The following is an 18235-nucleotide window of genomic DNA, read 5'->3' as shown; positions in this document are numbered from 1 at the left end:
CTTTGCTTTGCTTGCACGCATTTTCTTTCCATTTTAAACTGTCTTTATCTCAGCCCACAAGTTATCTCACTTTTGCTCTTCCAATTCTCTTTCCCATCCCACTAGAGTGGAGTGAGTGAGCAGCTAGCCAGCCAGGGTTTGACCACAACATGTTCATAGAGATCTAGATCATAGAGACTTTTACTGCATCAAATATCTTTTCTATTATATGCAGGCAAAAATTTTTGGGTTTTTTTCAGTTTTTTGTTTTTTTTTCCCTGTGGCTGCCACAGTCATTAGCAAGGGAAAGAATAAAGAAAATAAAATGAGATATGAGATATGAGATATAGAAAGATTGAAAATTGTTACTCCTGGAGAAGGCTGCTCAGTATTGCCTGGGCAGGCTTTGACAACATCAGCCTCTCTGAATATAGCAAATATTATCATCCTTGAAATTATGAGACAGAGACCACTTCCATGACTGGATCCTTCAGACGCTGTTTCTCCTGCCGTTCTGTATGACTTTGAGTACGTTGGAAAGGTCAAAACTTTTCGTAATTAATTCCATTAGGTCCTCGTCTTTTTCCACACCATTGATAAACTCTTCTAAAGTCAGTTCCCCTAAAAGAAAGTCACATAGTCTTTAGAAGCTGAGAAATGCAGCAATCTCTCTAGTGAACAAAAGAACATTCATGCCCGATTGAATCTCTTATGAAAGTTGCTGATAGGCAAATGCAGGTAGAGTATTTGCGAATAATTTCTCACTTTGCATCAGTCAGATCCTCACTCATTTTTCTGTTAAAGCAGGTCAAACATAGCTTTCCCTGAAGTCTGAAATAACTATAAGTGCTCATAAATGTGTGTAAAGGGGCTCTAATGAAGCCTCTATCAGGGCTGAATTTGGATGTACTGGCCGCTTCTCACTGAGCTAACTAGAATTTATATTAGAGCTGATTTTAAAAGAGATTAGGGTGTGATTTGCTAAGGATTAGTGGTCATAGTCCCCGTGTTGACTACTAGGATTATTTAGAACCATTATCAGATGTAGGGGAAAAAAATCAGCAAAGTGGTTTGATAGATAAATTCTTTCAAGGAACTGAAATGGCCATTTAGAGAGTGATTTTTTTGGGGTCATGTCAAAATCAGCTAATAACTTCAAAGTTTCAAGACAACAATAAAATCTCTTTTATTGAAGAGTAGGGATATTGTTTAATATTCTTCCTCTTTTCCTGCTCTTTTCCCTGTCAGCAAAGGCCAGTTCTAGGCATGTGTCTGTTTGCATAGTACACAGAAATGTCCATAGTTCTCTGTCTAGGGGTTATTCCAGTGATACTGTTTTACTTTAAGAGTAGAAATAAATCTTGGTTTAACAAGAAGAGCCAGATTGTTTCCTCTGAGAATGGTTTAAAGTTTCTTGTTAAATTCACAACAATGAATGATTTCTCTGTAAAATTAGAAATTACAAGGGCCAGGCGAAGAGGAAAATAGCTGGATGAGTTAAGGCCCCAGGGAGCAGCAGTTTCAGTCATGTGTATGTCTGGTGAATGCTTAGTGTGCTGACTTTTGGCTGTTTTCAGGTTTAAGTAGTATCTGTAGGTTTGGTGGTTTTTTTGTTTTTTTTTTTTTTTTTGCTTGTTTGTTTGTTTGGTTTGGTTTTTTGTGGTTTTGGGTTTTGTTTCTTTGGTTGGTTTTTTCTTTCTTGGCTTTTTATGTCTTGTTTTTTGTTCATGGCAGCCTTGGAAACATCATCTGACATGAAAAAGGAAAACTATCAGCATTTAAAAATGTGAAAAACACTTTCTAGCAATAGTCAGTAAAGTTTGCTTTCTGTTTAGTCACATATGTCCTTGCTACACTGGTGAAAGGCTCATATAAAGAGGAAAGTCCTCATTTGACAGAAGTCTTGGTTCTTAGGCTTCAATGAAAGTACTAAGACCCTCTCCAAGAGCTGGCATGCAGAGCCTTGAGGATGTTTGTTCTTCTTTTTTCAACAACAGCCTATATAATCATTCCACAAGCAGACTCAGAACAAGCCATCTCTGTACACTTGCATGCATCATCCTGCTTTGTCACTAATCCACTCACTTCCTGTGAACTCTCCTCCTATCCCAGACACTCCTCTTAGTTTCCCTCTCCTTCACTCTGTATTGCCTTTGACTCAGGTCTTTGGGTGGATGGGGTTCCTGGACTCATCACGTGCACATGCTGCCCCATTTTCCTGCTTATTCAGGTCAGTTGGTCTTGGATTCACTCCTCTTGATCCCAAGCTGTGCATTTTGAGGTACCAATAGCAGGCATACAAACCACACTGCAGTTGCCAGATGAGGTTACACTGGCAGGCCCAGACTCACTTCTGCTGTGATGGGCCTGAGATTTCTGGGAGATAATGAAAATAAATTGCAAAACCAACAGGAGATGTGTTTTAAGAATTGTTCCTTACAACCCATGGGATTATTTATTGTATATTAATGTAAGGAAGGACTTTGCAATTTATTTGTCCATTTGCACTTCTCTTTAATAAGCTACAGGAGGTAGCATAGTTGAAGCTAAATTTGGTAAAACTTGGCCTATTCCTCAGGTGGAGCTAGTCCTGTTGCTTTCCAGCAATATAAAAACTAAGAAACTATAGAAAACTGTTTGAAACGGAACCACTATGAAGATAATCGTCAATATGTTATGTTTCGGATTTTCCTTGCTAAAATGTATGACACTAATAATGGTCTAGCTCAGATACAACTATTACTTGCCAGTAAATGTATGGTCAAAGCAGTGAATAATCGTAGAATTTGGGTTAGATTTTGACTGTGTTATTTGCACTCCTTTCATAATTTGTCTTCACCAAAGAGTGGGCCAAGGAGGTGGGTCAAAAAAATCCTCCACTAAGGCATCCTCCACATGCATCACAAGACCACTGTTAATACTCTGATTATATATTTCAAACAACTCTTTAAAAGAGTAACTTCAATACACTAAATAAGACCATAAAAATGCCTCTCTCTGTCAAACTGCCCAAAATTCCTGTCTGTGACCTGACTTTACTCTTTTTAGCTTTCCTAATGTTCCAAATTTGTCAATGATTGCAGCAATTGCTGAAAAACATAGTTGCCAGTGGAAGGATTATCTTCATGATTAGAAGTATGAGGGAGGACATTCATCCGTAATAAATTTTCAATTAGAAACAACTCTGAAGCAGTGAAACGAAATTATAGTTTCCAAATGCAAGACCAATTGGCTTAATTTAGTATCTTGAGGAAAAACCAGGAGCATGTATCTTAGCATGCATTGACAGTCAGCCTTCAAGGAACATCCAATATGCTCACCAGTCTTTAGAACATGCTAGAACATGTGCAACCATTCATCCTATTTGTTTTTTTTTTTTTTAAGAATTTAAAATAGAATATACCAACACAAATATATTACTCCCCCACGGCCAGACAAATTTTCATTTTGCTACTCAATCTGAGAACTGGCATTTTGGAGCTGTTTTTATTGCATGTAATTACTGCATGTAATTCCTTTTTTCATTTGACTTACACTCCACTGTGAAACTGAAGTAAAATAAGGGCAAAGAAGAGCAGATTCGGGCTTTCAGCTATCTAAACCAGTCATCCTTCAGCTGTATGTTGAAATCCCTTCTTGCAGAAGAGTCCCTGCCAATGCCAACAAAACCTAGATTCTTACCGTCATTGTTCACATCTATCTTCTGAAATATCATGTTTGTGAACTCTTCAGCAGTCATGTTGGTGTAGCCATTAATAGCCTGAATTGCCTGAGGGCAGAAACACAGAAAGTTCTTTCAGAGTTTTTCCCATCAAGTGTGAAACAATACGCTGTCAAAAGCAGTACTTGAAGTGCAACTCTTTAGTTCATAAACCCTTTCAAAAATCACTAAATAAATAGTTACTTCAAGTAAATTATCAGTAATAAGGACTGGAAATTTAATTAACATAACACAGCCTAGAGATTACACACTAATATGCATATTTCTGAAGGTCTGAAGAACCCTGTGGCACCTCTGCTCTGTAATTCACTTTCGATTCTACATCAGCATTTTTATCTGGCCCTAGAGAGTTCCATGCCTTCAGAGAGTGCCTTTTGGTCTGTGTGATTTAAATGCAGTATTGTTTTTCCCATCTGAAAGCACATGCAGAGAAAGCCTAAGTAATTTTTCTATTAAGACGTGTTTAATTTAGTAATCACAAATAAAGTCAGACTGGCCGTCCTGAAGTTGGCAGTAAACTTGCCCTCCAGAGAAATTAAGAAAACCAAAAGAAACCCCTCTACTTTTTTAGTTTTTTTGGTTGGTTGGTTGGTTTGGTGTTTTTTTTTGTTTTGTTTTGGTTTGGGTTTTTTTGGTTTTTTTTTTGTGGCAAAAGGACTCAATATTTGGAGTAAAGGTATAAATGTATGTTTTTGCAAAATTGTGTCCCATTGACTGGAAAAATATGTGCATATATATAAACATGCATATGCATTATATAATGGGCACACGATAGAATTTGTTTTTCTGCACTTGAATTATCTTGAGGTGAACTGTGTTGTGTAAGATAAGTCACTGTATGTGCCACTTGTTTCTTTTGGTGTCTCTTTCCAAATATTATATTAGACCTCATATTTTAAAACAATCTATTAATCTATTCACTGATCTAGAATTCTTGAAAAATAAAATCATAAAAATGCCCCCTCTGAATGCCCCAACTTCCTGTCTGTTTCAAAAAGCAGCAATAATTTTACAAAAACAGTTACATAAACTTGTTTCTATTACTAATTCATACTTTAGGTACTTTTGGTGTTTTATATGTCTGACCCTCCCACAGTCTTAAGTAGAAAGTTGTATCCCTTCCACAATTAAATTTATTGCAGTGCCAAGAGTAAAGCAGTGGTTCCTGAAGTGTTTGTGTCACTGACTACCACAGAAGCCCCTTAAATAGTAAATACTGATCATTGAAAGGGTGCATGGTTATCTGGAAGGAGTTGGGTAGTGGTATCTTGGTCCATAGTTTGCATAGCTGTAGAGAGAGATTTCATTTTAATAGCACTTCTGTATTTCTAAATTAATGTCTCAGATATTACACATCTTTTTGGACAAGCCCTTATTTACTGATGCTTATTATAAGCTGGTCACCCCTTAATGGCTGTGAGCCTGTTTGTTCTTTTTTTCTTTTTGGGCCCACCATTTTTAATCTAGTCTAGGTCAATGATTTAGGCAGGTTTAAGTTAAAGTTCTTATACAACAAAAGAGATGGAAACACACAAAGGTATAAACTGGTTTTAAAACCAGGTAAGTTAAAAAATAAATATTCTTTACATTGGGAGGATTTTAATTTTAATTCTCACTTTGGATAGCCCCAGACAAAACACCGTTGACTCATTGGCTCTGGGTGAAAATTAATGGAGAATATTTGTGAAAGAAAGATTTCATTAGTCTCAAAGGAGAAATCTGGAAGATTCGGCCTCTACTTCTATCTTTAGAAAGCTGCTCTTTAGGTGATCAGCTTTATTTGTTTGACCTGGTAGCTCCATCTGGCTCCAGTTCCTTTCAGTTTTGGCAGCAGCTATTTAAAGTCTCCAACAGCGACTGGCTTGGCACCAGCAGTAATGCAGAATCCAGGAAAAGTATATTCCTTGTTTGTTATGGCATTAAAGCTCTATTTAGTTTTGATGCTCCCTGCAGCAAAACTTTGATCTGTAGTGAGTCCTGTACATTTAGGGCACCGTATTGAGTCATATATATTTGTAAGGAGCCTTAACATACCTTTTGGATGACAGCAGCTAATGAAGAGGATAATGTTATTTTTATTTCATTAAAGCAAGTTGAAAACTATGAAGATAATTTTAAAGAAAGAATTGTACTTCTTTGGTTTTATGGGTTTGAAGTGAACCCATTTTCTGGAAAATTTTGGAAGTATTTTTATCCAAATATCACTGAGCGATATAATAGTAAAATTATATTTCCGTGATTTAGTTTTGAAATGGGGGTAATGGTGTTTGTAGTAAACAAAAAAAGCCTTTCAAAAAATTAAAATATTGTAATATTTTATTGACATCTATATTTTTCTTGCTGCAAGATCAGTTTGAGAAGCCAGTTTTCCACAATAGACTGGCACATATACTTGTAACCATCTGTTTTGTTCATTATGCTGCTACTGTGTTGCCCTGCCTTATAGTACAGTTTATCACAGTAATGTCTCTACTGTTTCTACAAAACATTTCACTTTCAGTAAAGTACTTTATCTGTAGAACTATGTATAAAGTAAAATGCTACTTAGATATGTTCAATAAGGAAGAAACTAATGTCAGGAGTGTCACTAGTAGCCACTGTTAATTCTGGTTTTACAACCATAAAACATTAGATAAAGTACTGACAATCCATTTACAGCACATGATGAACCACTGTTTCAGGGCAACACACTATATCAAATGCTCTTGCTATTGATCATAACTTACTTACCCTGAATATGCTTAATAGTTCTTTTTTGTCAATGCATCCATTTCCATCAGCATCATATAGCTTGAAATACCATTTCAATTTTTGGTCAATTTTCCCTCGTATAACCAAATTTATTGCAGCTATGAACTCCAAGAAGTCTATAAATCCATCCTAAGAGAGAGAGGGAGAGAAAAAAACCACATCTATTTAATAACACTGGTTTTCTGTTCTTTCTGGCAATTGCACAGGAACAGGTCATCAAAGTCCTTACAATACACATTGATTTGTGAAGCATCTTAATATAGAAATTTTCTGTGGTATCAAAAAAGGATAAAAGGATGTGCTCAACTGGAAGAGCTATAGGAAGAGGTATTATAGGAAGGAGAGTTTGGTTCTCCCCTGAAATCTGGGTGTTGTGGAGGGGAGGGGCAAATCTGTTCTGAGCAATTGTTATTGACAGTTTTTAAAAAGAAAAGAAACAGTTTTGTGACAGTCTGACATGTGGAAAAGAGGAGTTTGGGATATCTGGTTTGGTACTAATGAGATACCTAGAGTGGAGTTGTTTACATCTATACTGCAGAACTATGTATGATTTCCAGTGCTGTTCCAGGTGCTATTCATCTCAGGGATCATGTAATAAGTGTTTTAAAATTGTAACAAATACTCTGACATGAACCCTAAGTACTGTGGTTTATCCAAATAAAAATCAAGTTGATCTGATAAACATTTTGCATGGGATACAAAGCCTTCAAGGCATAAACCAAACTATAAATATTGAGGATTGGGGATATTCATAGGGAGACAGCATTTCAGATTGACTTTAGAATCATTTTCTTACTGCTTTGCTCAAGCTTCTGATAGAAGCCTGTCAAGGACAGGCCTCCATAATCAGGTTCTTCTGTTTCTGTAGACATGTGGTTAGGATGGAAGAAGCAGTTGCTGAATTTGGATCCTACTTGCTCCAACTGTTTCTCATGTGCATACAAAAAGAATTAACAACTGGTAAATTTAGTCTTGTGATCAAAATCCAATTGGTCAGAATCCAATTGCTTAGAAAACCTTGGAAAGACTTGTCAGTTTCAGATGGCTTTTGACTGAAAAGAGAAGGTTGGATGAGTATTCAGTAGGTTTAGCATGTTACTTAGTTTTATTGCCATATATCAACAGACATCTTGCCAGTTGAGGTTTACAGGCATTAATCAGGCAAGCATTAATCAGTCCCTCAGTATTGTACTACAGGAAAAGAAGATCGGTAAGGATGAACTGCAACTCATTGCCAAAATCAGAATCCTAAAGTAATTTAGGTTGGAGAAGACCCTCAAAGTCACTAGGTCCAACAGTTAATGCACAGCTACCAAGTACATCACTAAACTGTGTCCCTAAGTGCCACACCTTACACGTCTTTTGAAGACCTCCTATCAGTATATTTTTGTGACAAGGAACCAAACATGTGAGCATGCAAAGAATGACAACAAACAGGAATTTATAAGGGCTAGAATATACTAAAATTGAGAGCTCTTCTGACTAACTTTCCATTGAAAACAAACCAAAATGCCTAAACCATTGAGAGGAATGGCAGATTTGTCTTTACAAACAAGCTGTGGGTCTGCTGGTAGGTAAAACTAGCACTGGGAGATAAAAGAAACAGTGGGAATGATTCCACTGATTGAAGAATGGAAAAAGATGTTTTATTTTACAAATAAACTTTAGGGTTGCTGATAAATTAAATTGGACATTGAAAGATGAAAGAAACAATGGGGACGAAAAACCCCTAAATTCCATAAGAATTAAAAATTAAAAGGGCGGGTTATACATTAGAGAGAAATCTTCGGTATCGGGCATTCTGGGAAGTCTGAGCCTCTCAAATACCTCAGCCAATGGGGAAACAGAAAAGGGAAATGCGGCTGGGAAATTAGGATAAAAAGTGAGGCTGCATCCTTCAAAAATTCAAGAGACCCCAGGGGAATGCCCCATGGCCTCTCCCTTTATTTGAATAAAGTAAAAGGATTCCTCTATCTCCTTTTTGGACATAAACCTCTGATGTTTGTGGATTAATTTTCCTAACAGCATCCCCACACATCTACACAATTGTGGAAGTGAATGTAGGTTCTCAGAGATTGGATATATTTTTTGAAATAGGAATCCATCCTCTTTTTTTTTTCTTTTCTTCATTCTCCTCTTAGATTCCTCACATTTGTGCCCTCATGATACTGATCAGGGTCAGAGCTCCTGGGAGACCCTTGTAGTGTTTGTTTTGATTTCTGTGCAAGGCTGAACAGCAGAGTGGCACCTAAGAGATAAATCCAATGTGTTCAAACACACTGGATTCAACCTTCATGCAGAAATGGTGTGTGCATAAGCCATGCAGACTGACCATTGCTTCACAGACCCTCTGCAGGTTCTCTAGTAGTTGCTTGTTTTACTGTAATTCCAATCACAAACAAATGCAGCAAAGACACCATTCTACCACTGTTTAAGATTAAATAAAATTTGACAGTAACTACATATAATTTTCAAACAAAATTAGACCCAGTGTTAAAAGCAGATGCTTAACCAAGAATGTCATATCACGCACTACAAACTTAATCTTCTTTTTGGCACACTGGCTTTAATTTCTATTTTGCAAGTATTATTTCAAGAAGGATCTCATAAAGTATTTTACTGGAGGTCAAAATGTATTTTGCTGATTGCATTTCCATCATCTGATTTATCTATTAAGAATGTGGTTAAATGCATTTTACATTGCTGCTTTTTTATTGCATTTCATACTGCTTATTGCAACTACAGATTAATTTAAGGATTGCTGGATATCCATGAGCAGATTAATTTTCTTCTTACTCCCTTACATTTCACTTGGGATTTTGGAAAATATAATTTTGTTTGCTTTCTTTCTGCATCTTGGTGTCACTATTGTTGCTCTGACAAAACATCAGGAATCTGGACAAAGTAATAACCAGTCTAATGTGTTTGGGTATGTAATTCTGATCTGGTAGATTATATGGCCTGTCCCAAATAGGAAGGGACTGAAGGCCAGGATGAAAAAACTCCCACGTCTGAAAAATACCTGGGAGAAACTGTAGTTGTCAGGAAAGCCCTTGCCACTTTCTGCAGTCATGGGAACACTACTGGTGACATGGTAGCTAGCAGCCGGTTTCTATTTCTCAGGAATAAACATACTGAGAAGACTTAGACATGTTTGTCTGCTTGATGTGGAATCAGAAGCATTTCATAAAAGCAGTGATGAGAAATGTGATGCTTTCCTTTCTACACCAAAAAACATACATTGTAGGTAAAAAAGAAAACATTTATGGGATAAAGAAGGCTACAGTGATCTTGTTGCACATATACAGAACTTTCTGAGATAAAGAGAAATACTGCACTTTTTACAGTAGCATCTCAAAATACTACATTAAACAGTGAAAAACATTATAACAGTAACCTAAGAAGATCATCCTGTGGTTCTGTGAGTGCAATAAATGTGTTATGATGTTATTAAAAGAATACTGCTGTGCTGATTTACCCATCTGCTGTTCTATAATCAATCTCAATACAAGTATCTAGGTAGGTCCTTATGTGTCTCTGGGCTCTGTAAAATACCTCTCTGCAGCATGCACAGCAATGTATCTGTTGCCTGTTAGGAAGTCATTAATTTACAAACAAACAGCTACTGTAAGAATAATAAAATAAATTTTTAAATAATGCTCAACATCATAATAAGCAGAGCTGATTCCCAGTGGCGGAAGTTACAAATTATTTACTTTTGGTGTTTAACTGTGTAATTGTCAAATATTTGTAATATTTTTGTTAAATTGAATTAATGCTAGCGAAACCTGCTTATTCATCAGGTTAGGATACAAGACAAATTTGGGTGTGTGAAGGTTTCTTTTCCATGTCTGCATGGTGCTGGCTCTGCCTTCCTTGCCTGCAGCACATTGCCATGGGCACCTGTAGGGATGGTGAAGTCCTGCACCCTCCCCTGCCCAAATGAACAGAAAGGGGCACGTGGAGTCAGTTCCCAGGGTACCCTTCTGCGTGTGGTGTAAAATAGAGGAACAGAACTCTCCTAATGTGGTTCTGAGGAGTTGAAGACATACCAAAAGAACGGGTTCTGGGTTGGAGACATACCAAAAGAACGGGTTCAGAACTTTTTTTACATGCCTCAAAGTCTCCAGTATTTCTATACATAGTAGGCTTAATAAAAATGTAGACCTATTTTTAGTCTTTTAACAGCTTGACTGGCTGAACTAGAAGTTTAAGGACACTTTCAGGTCATGCATGTGTTTGTGCCCTTTAATACTGTGCTTTTGGAACTTGTTTTGCTTTTGCTGATGAGTGATTTTTTAAGCCTCTTGCAACAGATTGATTCACACAACAAAAAGAGAAAGAGGCTCCAAAAATGCAAGTAGAGCTTGCTGATGGTATGAAATTGCTCCTCAGGGCACTATCATTTGTGAGTGCCTAAGGCCCAGAGCCCATTTCAGTTTTTCATTAGCTACTGGATCTCCTGAGGAAAAAGGAATTTCATTTTGTCCTTTTATGAGAGATTTTTGCTTCAGGCTGTCAGTTGAACCTTTACTGGAGGCTGCTCACCATTATTTGATGAGGATACAGATGTGTGTCCCCGGGGGCAAAGCTAGGCAGGGCGGGACTGCCACGTTATACAACGGCCATTAATACTCCAGCCCTGGAGCTGTAGGAGGGCATTATTGGCTTCCAGAACAGCACTGCTAATCTTCACAGATCCCTAAAACACTCTTAGGACTTCAAACTGTAGTAGAGATTAAAAATAATTGACTTGTCAGCTATGAATACACAGCTGACCTGAAACAGCACCGTTATCCAAGGCTGTGCCAGAGTGATCTGAACGTGGTGTTTTGGCTGCCTAGCTCTTCCCTGAGAGTGATTTTCTAGCAGTGACAGGGATCCCCTACAGGGATAGTCAGCCATCTCATACCACATGCTGTGGCCAGGCGTGTGGAAAGGGACAATTTCTGTCCCTGAAAACCCTATGGTGAGTGAGCTTATCATTTTACTTGAACCACTGTGGGCTCCACCAAGAGTTTATACACAACAAGCAGTGACTTGTTTCCAAAATTTGTTCCTTAAAAATCTCTAAACTCAATCTGACAGCAGGAGAATAGCTCAAATTGTTTATCAGGATTAATAAGTGTGCAAACATAAATGGTGCAGGTATTTCAAACCTAGGGCTTAGGTCATTAAGCCACCTTCTTTCCGAACCGCCCGTCTTTCAGAATAGTCCTTAAACCTCTTAAGGGAGAGGGAGGAGGCATGGGTCAAACAGCTCAGAATAACTGTGAAATTTATAGCTAATCCTATGTACTTCTTTTTTTTTGGGTCCAATTTCAAATGTAGCACTGCTTTCTCTGCCCTCAGAAACCTAAAAGAGGATTCATTTCACTCCATTTCTTCTTCCCCCGTTTCATGGAATCACAGAATTACAGAATCGGGTTAGTTGGAAAAGACCACAAAGATCATTGAGTCCAACCACCCTCAGTTTGTTTTTGCTTCTGAGTACTTTCATCCATTCCTCAGAGGTTGCAGCTGCAATTATTGAAGAAATAAAGAGCTACTTGTAACTCTGTTACTTTGCTACTTCCCTAGGATCTGATATTGCAGTTTGGGCTTGGCCAGACTCACAAGTTTTGTAAGTAAACAGAGCTGGCATTTGTCATGGGGCAGGGTAGACCTCAGCAAGCAAACATTATTAAACAAGGATGAAGAACAAAGCAGGGAATTAGGAGCTGCAGATTGTTAAGCGGTTTTGTAATCAGTGCATTCTCATGATTATGTAAAGGGATGAGGCTGTATTGACCAGGCCATTACACAACGTTCTGCTTTGCCCAGATGAAGAGGACCTCCAAGGTTTGGAGACTTAAAAATTACCAGGACATTTGCATTGGAGGAGTTGGAAATACAGAGCCAGCTGTATGTCCTGGCTCTCAGAATTGCAGGCTACCCTGGTAAAACCTGGTGAAATCCAAAATATTAAGATGACAAACAATTGTATTTCTTTAAAATTACAACTACCCCCTAACTCCTTGCCGTCATAGACAATTTTCTTTTAAGATTACTGGAGAAGACAAGGAAGTCACCAGGCTGGGGCCTCTGCCCAGGAAGGCTATACTGTAAAGACCTAGCCGTCTGCCATCCTCTCCTGGATGCTGGGGTTTTAGCTCTCTGCACTCCTAATTTTGAGCCTCTGCCTGTGCTTTTAGGAACATCTTTTCCAAATTAAAGCAGTAGGCAAGAGAGGAAAAAGACTGAAAAATGCAGCTGTGACATCTTAACACATTTTCCAGGAAATTCCTTGCTGATAATCCTAGCAGATTTTTCTTGTTTGACAAATTCAAAAACTCAGCAGGACAAACCTCCAGGAAAAGTTGTCTTGGTTTGAAAGAAAGACGTCTCCCAAGGAAAGTGGGAGGAAATATGACCCCCTTCCCCCCTAATTATTATAACTTTGAAATTAAGGAGCTTTCAGTCAGAGATGTGGGAAAAGGAATAACACTTCTTTACTAGTATGTATAACAAGGCAAACGACAACAAACAGAGCCAGAATCCCAGCTGCAGCCATCTCTCGGCCGCAGGCACTTTCCCCTTTGGTGTAGTTATGCCCACAGCCAGCAGGGGCGCTGTTGGCTCCCAGCTGGCAGGGCAGGAGCAATGATTCCCCCACAGCTGCAGGGGGCGCTGTGGCGCAAGCACAGTCACACCTTCTCACGTGGTCTAAAATTAGACCATAACTCAAAACTCATGTTAAATCCTACAGTCAAGAATTCAACTGTACTTGCATTAAGCAAGTGATAATTTTATGATAATTAAGGATTTTAGTTGGTAATAACAAATTATTACAGCAGAAGTTTGTATTATCGCAGCAGTGCTGGCTTCAGACCCTCTGTACCTTCGGCTCCAAAATCCCAGTGACCTGAATCTCCCCAGGCACCTTCTGCCAAAGGCTCCAGAACAAGCCACTGTTCCCAGCTGCAGAGTAGAGCATGTTCTTCACCTCTGGTCCCATCCTGACTAGGCCAAGGGCTACCGCATGAGCGATCTCCTGCTTGATCTGGGCAAAAGCTTGTTGCTGCTCAGGGCCCCAGTGGAACTCATTCTTCTTACGGGTGACCAGGTAGAGAGGGCTCACAATCTGACTATACTCAGGAATGTGCATTCTTCAAAAGCCTATGGCGCCTAGGCAAGCTTGCATTTCCTTTTTTGGTGGTCGGCAGAGACATTGGGGTGATCTTATTGATGACATCAGTGGGAATCTGATGCCATCCATTTTGCCACTTCACTCCCAGAAACCAGATCTCTTGAGCAGGTCACTTAACTTTTTTTGGTGGCAAAGCTGGCTTCCAGAAGAATCTGGATGATCCTTTCTCCTTTCTCAAATACTTCCATTGCCATGTTCCCTCCCACAATGATGCCATTGATGTACTGTAGATGTACCAGAGCCTAACCCTTTTCCAGTGCAGCCTGGATCAGTCCATGGCAGATGGTGGGGCTGTGTTTCTACCCCTAGGGCAGTTGGTTCCAGGTGTACTGCACTCCCCTCCAGGTGAAGGCAAACTGAGGCCTGCATTCTGCTGCCAGAGGAATGGAGAAAAACATGTCAGCAATGTCAATAGTGGTGTACCACTTTGCTGCCTTGGACTCCAGCTCATACTGGAGTTCCAGCATGCACAGCAGCACTCAGTGGTGGAGTCACTTCATTCAAGCCACGATAGTCCACAGTCAACCTCCATTCTCTGTCAAACTTGTGCACAGGCCAGATGGGACTGTTGAAGGGTGAGTGGGTTTTGCTGACCACCCCTTGGCTCTCCAGTTCATGGATCATTTTGTGGATGGGGAATCACAGCATCTCAATTTATCTGGTACTGACAGCAGTGCACTCAAGGTGGCAGTTGGTACTAGTTTTTCCTCCACTTTCGGAAGTCCAACTGCAGAAGGATTCTGATAGTCCAGACAAAGTGTTCAACTGCTTAATGTTCTCTGCCTCTACAGCAGCTATGCCAAAAGCCCATCTGAGTCTCTTTGGGTCCTTGTAATAGCCATTCTGGAGGAAGTCTATGCCCAGAATACACAGAGCCTCTGGGCCAGTCACAGTAGGATGTTTCTTCCACTCTTTCCCAGTCAGGTTCACCTTGGCTCCCAACAGGATCAATTGCTGTGATTCCCCCGTCACCCTGGCAATGGAAACAGGTTCTGCTCCCACATGTCCCGATGGTATCAGGGTACACTGCACACCAGTATCAACTAAGGCATTGTATTTTTGTGGTTCTGATGTGCCAGGCCATCGGATCCACACCATCCAGAAGATCCAGTTTTCCTATGCCGCTCCCTGGATAGAGGCAGGGCCCCTCTAACCCTGGTTATTGTTTTCTTCCTGGGCATACATGATAGAGGTACCTTCAAGGGGATCCAACAGATCATCCTCCCTTCTCTTATACTAGGAAGCTTGGTCATGGGAGACTGAGGCTGCCTTCACTTTAGTAGAACTCTGTCAGTAAGTGTTTTTTCCTCTTCGAATTCACGCACCTGTTCTGCCAGGACAGAAGTGGGTTTCCCATCCCACCTTCCCATGTCTTCCCCGTGGTCACACAGGAAGAACCTCAGCTCATGGGGAGTACTCCCTCTCCCTAGCTGGTGCACATCAGGCTCTGATATTGGGGACTGTGACTCGCACTGGTACCACACTGTTCTTCCTCACCTCCCTAATGTCTTTAAGGTCCTAAATCAAAGCAGAGACATGAGCCTGCATTGGGCCATTGACTATACTCTCTAATACCTGAGCCTGTTGGCAATGGGACCCACTGTCTCTTGGTTGTCCATGGCATTAATTGTTGCAATGAAGTTACTGTATTGAGACGTCCCTAGCTCTTCCAGGGCCCACAACATTTGCCCTGTGCACCTGACCTTGTCAGGATCATTACCATGCTGTCCATCCTTTCCACAAATTCCTCCACTTTGGCCATTTCTCTTGTCTCTCTGTTAACAGCAGTCATTAGGGGTAGAAATGAGCCAAGACATAGACTGTCATTTAACAATATGGAAAGGGTCCCAGTTTATTCTTCTTTACTCCTCAGCCATCCTGACTCTGACTACAGCAAGTTCCTACTGTTGGCTTTTCTGACTGACTGCTGGCTATATCCTGCTGGAATATGACTGCAAGTGTTTCCTTGCTACCTCTGACTACAGGCTTTTACCTAGCTCAGTTATGATTGCAGGCTCCAGCTCTATGAGACCCAGACTAAACTCATAGCAAATCTTTTGCAGTAGCAACTCTCTTCCTATTTTCATTCTTCATTGTGTCTCTCTGGATCATTACTTCTTCTTCAGAGCACCTCTACCTTCTCAAGGTCTTCTTCCTCTATACTTCCCCCTAATCAGAGGAGCCCACCCCTTTTATCGCACTTTATTAGTCACAGCTGTGACCCATTAAGGGCAAGACTGTTCTTCTTTTGGTAATTAGTACAACTGTGAGTTATCAGGGGCAAGGTCACTTGTAATTCCTTCTTCTACACCTACAAGGTACCAGTCGTTAGTCTGTCTCTTACCAACAGATGGGACAAAATTCTGTAAGAGAAAGAAACAAAAGGAAAAATCCTAACCCCCAACAAAAGTACATTGAAGACATACATGTTTTCTAGTGGCAAAGATGTTCTATTGGGCAGATTTGGGTGATTCTATATAATGCTCTGTGAGACTCAAGGGATGTATGAAAGCTCCTAAAAGTTACATGCATATACTATCATTGTCTAAACTACTTGTATTATAATAGTAGACTGTTACAATAATAACTGGTTTATTCTTAATTAATGTATAAATAAATAGAAAAAAAGACAATTATGCCTTAAAAGAAATCTTAAAATTTCTTTGAATAATAGAAGAACTTTCCTGAACAGTTTCCCATTAAAATTAATTTACCCTTTATCTTCATAATAATTTTTAAAGTAATGCTTAAAAATAATTATGATTAATTGTCCAAAGTAAATCTCCATTGCCTATTCACATAACATGACAAAATTACAGTGTTACCTGATAATGGCATGCTCCAAATGCTTCTTAAACTCAATGACAGCTGCACAATACATGCTAATTTGTTTTCACTTAAGTGAATATTTCAAAGAAACCCTAACCTAATCCAAACCAGTTACAAATCAAGGCTGTATGATGCTAGGAAAAGTCAATGGAGTATTAATCTGGAACACTTACCTATTTGAATATTTTAAAAATTAGATTTTAAAGAGAAACATTTATTGGAAACTCAGATTACTCTTTTGGAAATGGAAAAACAAAACAATAAACCAAGAACAGAACAAAGAAGGCCACTGAATTCTGCAGTGCTGTAGAGAGATCTGAGACAGGCATTTCTTTAATGTCCCATGTAAAGAATTGGTCTCCCATGCTTGATGGTGCTGTGTCACTACTGGGGAATTACCTCTGGTCTAAAACTTTTAGCTCATAACTTAAAACTCATAATGTTAAATCCTTCAGTCAAGAATTCAACTGTACTTGCATTAAGCAAGTGATGATTTAATGATGTAGACTTTTAGCTGGTAATGACATATTATTCTAGCATAAGTTTGTACTATCACAGCAGTGTGCCCTGTGACAAACCAATAGAAAACAAACTTAAGGTTATGCAATTGCACCAATAACTGTGGGAAGTATTTACAGTATTACAGAGTGCTTTTTTTTTTTGGAACCAATATATAAAATTGAATGTAAAATTTTTGGGAGACAGTTTAGAAGAAGAATACAGGCATTCTTTAGTGTAGTTTGTAAATAAATAAAGTAGTATTTGGAAATCGGTGAAATATTCATAGAACATGGAATTTTTTATCAGGGCACTGCACCTTTCAAAGGCACTTAAGCATACCGAGAAAAATTAGGTAACTCTCCTGCCTTGAACACAGCAAAGCATAATTTAACTTCCTAATTTACAGTAATCAGGCTAGTTACTTTACATTTGAGATAATTTTATGCAACATTACGCCAAATTAAGGAAAAGTAAATGATTTGGCTTTGTTGCTTTTGTTGGATTGTGTCTGAAACTAATGGGAACAGGATTTTTACATGTCACCTTCAAAAAGTCCAGATATATGAGGAAGTAAAAGCTGTAGATTTTTGTTACTTCTGACAGAAGAATTCTTTCTGTCTAAGACATACCTAGAGTCTTATTTTCTTCTAGCCCTTGGTTTAGAAGCTGATTAAGTTTTTCACATACAGGCTTTTATTGCTAACTACAATGTGATAGCAATGACTGTCATAAAACAAAAATATGCTTTCTAGGGTTTTCTTGTTGTGGAAACATTTATGAGAGTGACACAATCTTCAAAATCAGAAAAAGCAAGAGTTAGACTTCTCTGGGCAAAGTGGAAGTGCTGGGCCAATACAAGAACCATGGAAAAGGAATAACATAAAGCATCCTGCCTCAATATAATATCAGTTTACATGGTTATTGGCCCCACAGTGTCATGCAGATGTTGCTGCTGCAACTTTGTTGATTTACCTAAGCTGGTTGGTTAGAGTAGCATAAGACAAGGGTCCAAGGAGTAATTTCAGGCTGAAAACGTCCCTGTGTTGCTGAGCTTATGTTTGCTCAATTATTCAGAGACTCATGACACAAAAGAGGAAAGTAGTTCAGGAAAGTTTAGGAAAATGTTTCTTTGATTATCATCCTTACTTTCTTTTAACTATTGCACCCAGTTTTGTTGTGTCAGTTCTGGTAATGCCTGTGAACATGTAAGGATGTAGCAAAGGGGCTAAGTGGCTGCTTAGGCAGCCTGACAATTCATATCACAG

General features: G+C 39.1%; 1 protein-coding gene across 1 annotated transcript in view; it reads right to left on the bottom strand.

Moving 5' to 3' along the window:
* Positions 1–441: 441 nt before the first annotated feature.
* GUCA1C (guanylate cyclase activator 1C) overlaps positions 442–18235 on the bottom strand; it is a 36246-nt gene continuing 18452 nt past the window's right edge. Inside the window, exons 2-4 of the mRNA XM_054628091.2 lie at positions 6431–6580; positions 3661–3748; positions 442–600 (exon numbers count right to left, since the gene is read on the bottom strand). Of these exons, the coding sequence (XP_054484066.1) occupies positions 470–600; positions 3661–3748; positions 6431–6580 (369 nt within the window). The 3' untranslated portion in view covers positions 442–469. The remainder of the gene's footprint in view (positions 601–3660; positions 3749–6430; positions 6581–18235) is intronic.

This window comes from Agelaius phoeniceus, chromosome 2 (genome assembly GCF_051311805.1).
Source record: "Agelaius phoeniceus isolate bAgePho1 chromosome 2, bAgePho1.hap1, whole genome shotgun sequence".
Taxonomy (NCBI): Eukaryota; Metazoa; Chordata; class Aves; order Passeriformes; family Icteridae; genus Agelaius; species Agelaius phoeniceus.
Note: the sequence above shows the minus strand (reverse complement) of the source record. Positions and strands in the feature narration are given on the sequence as shown.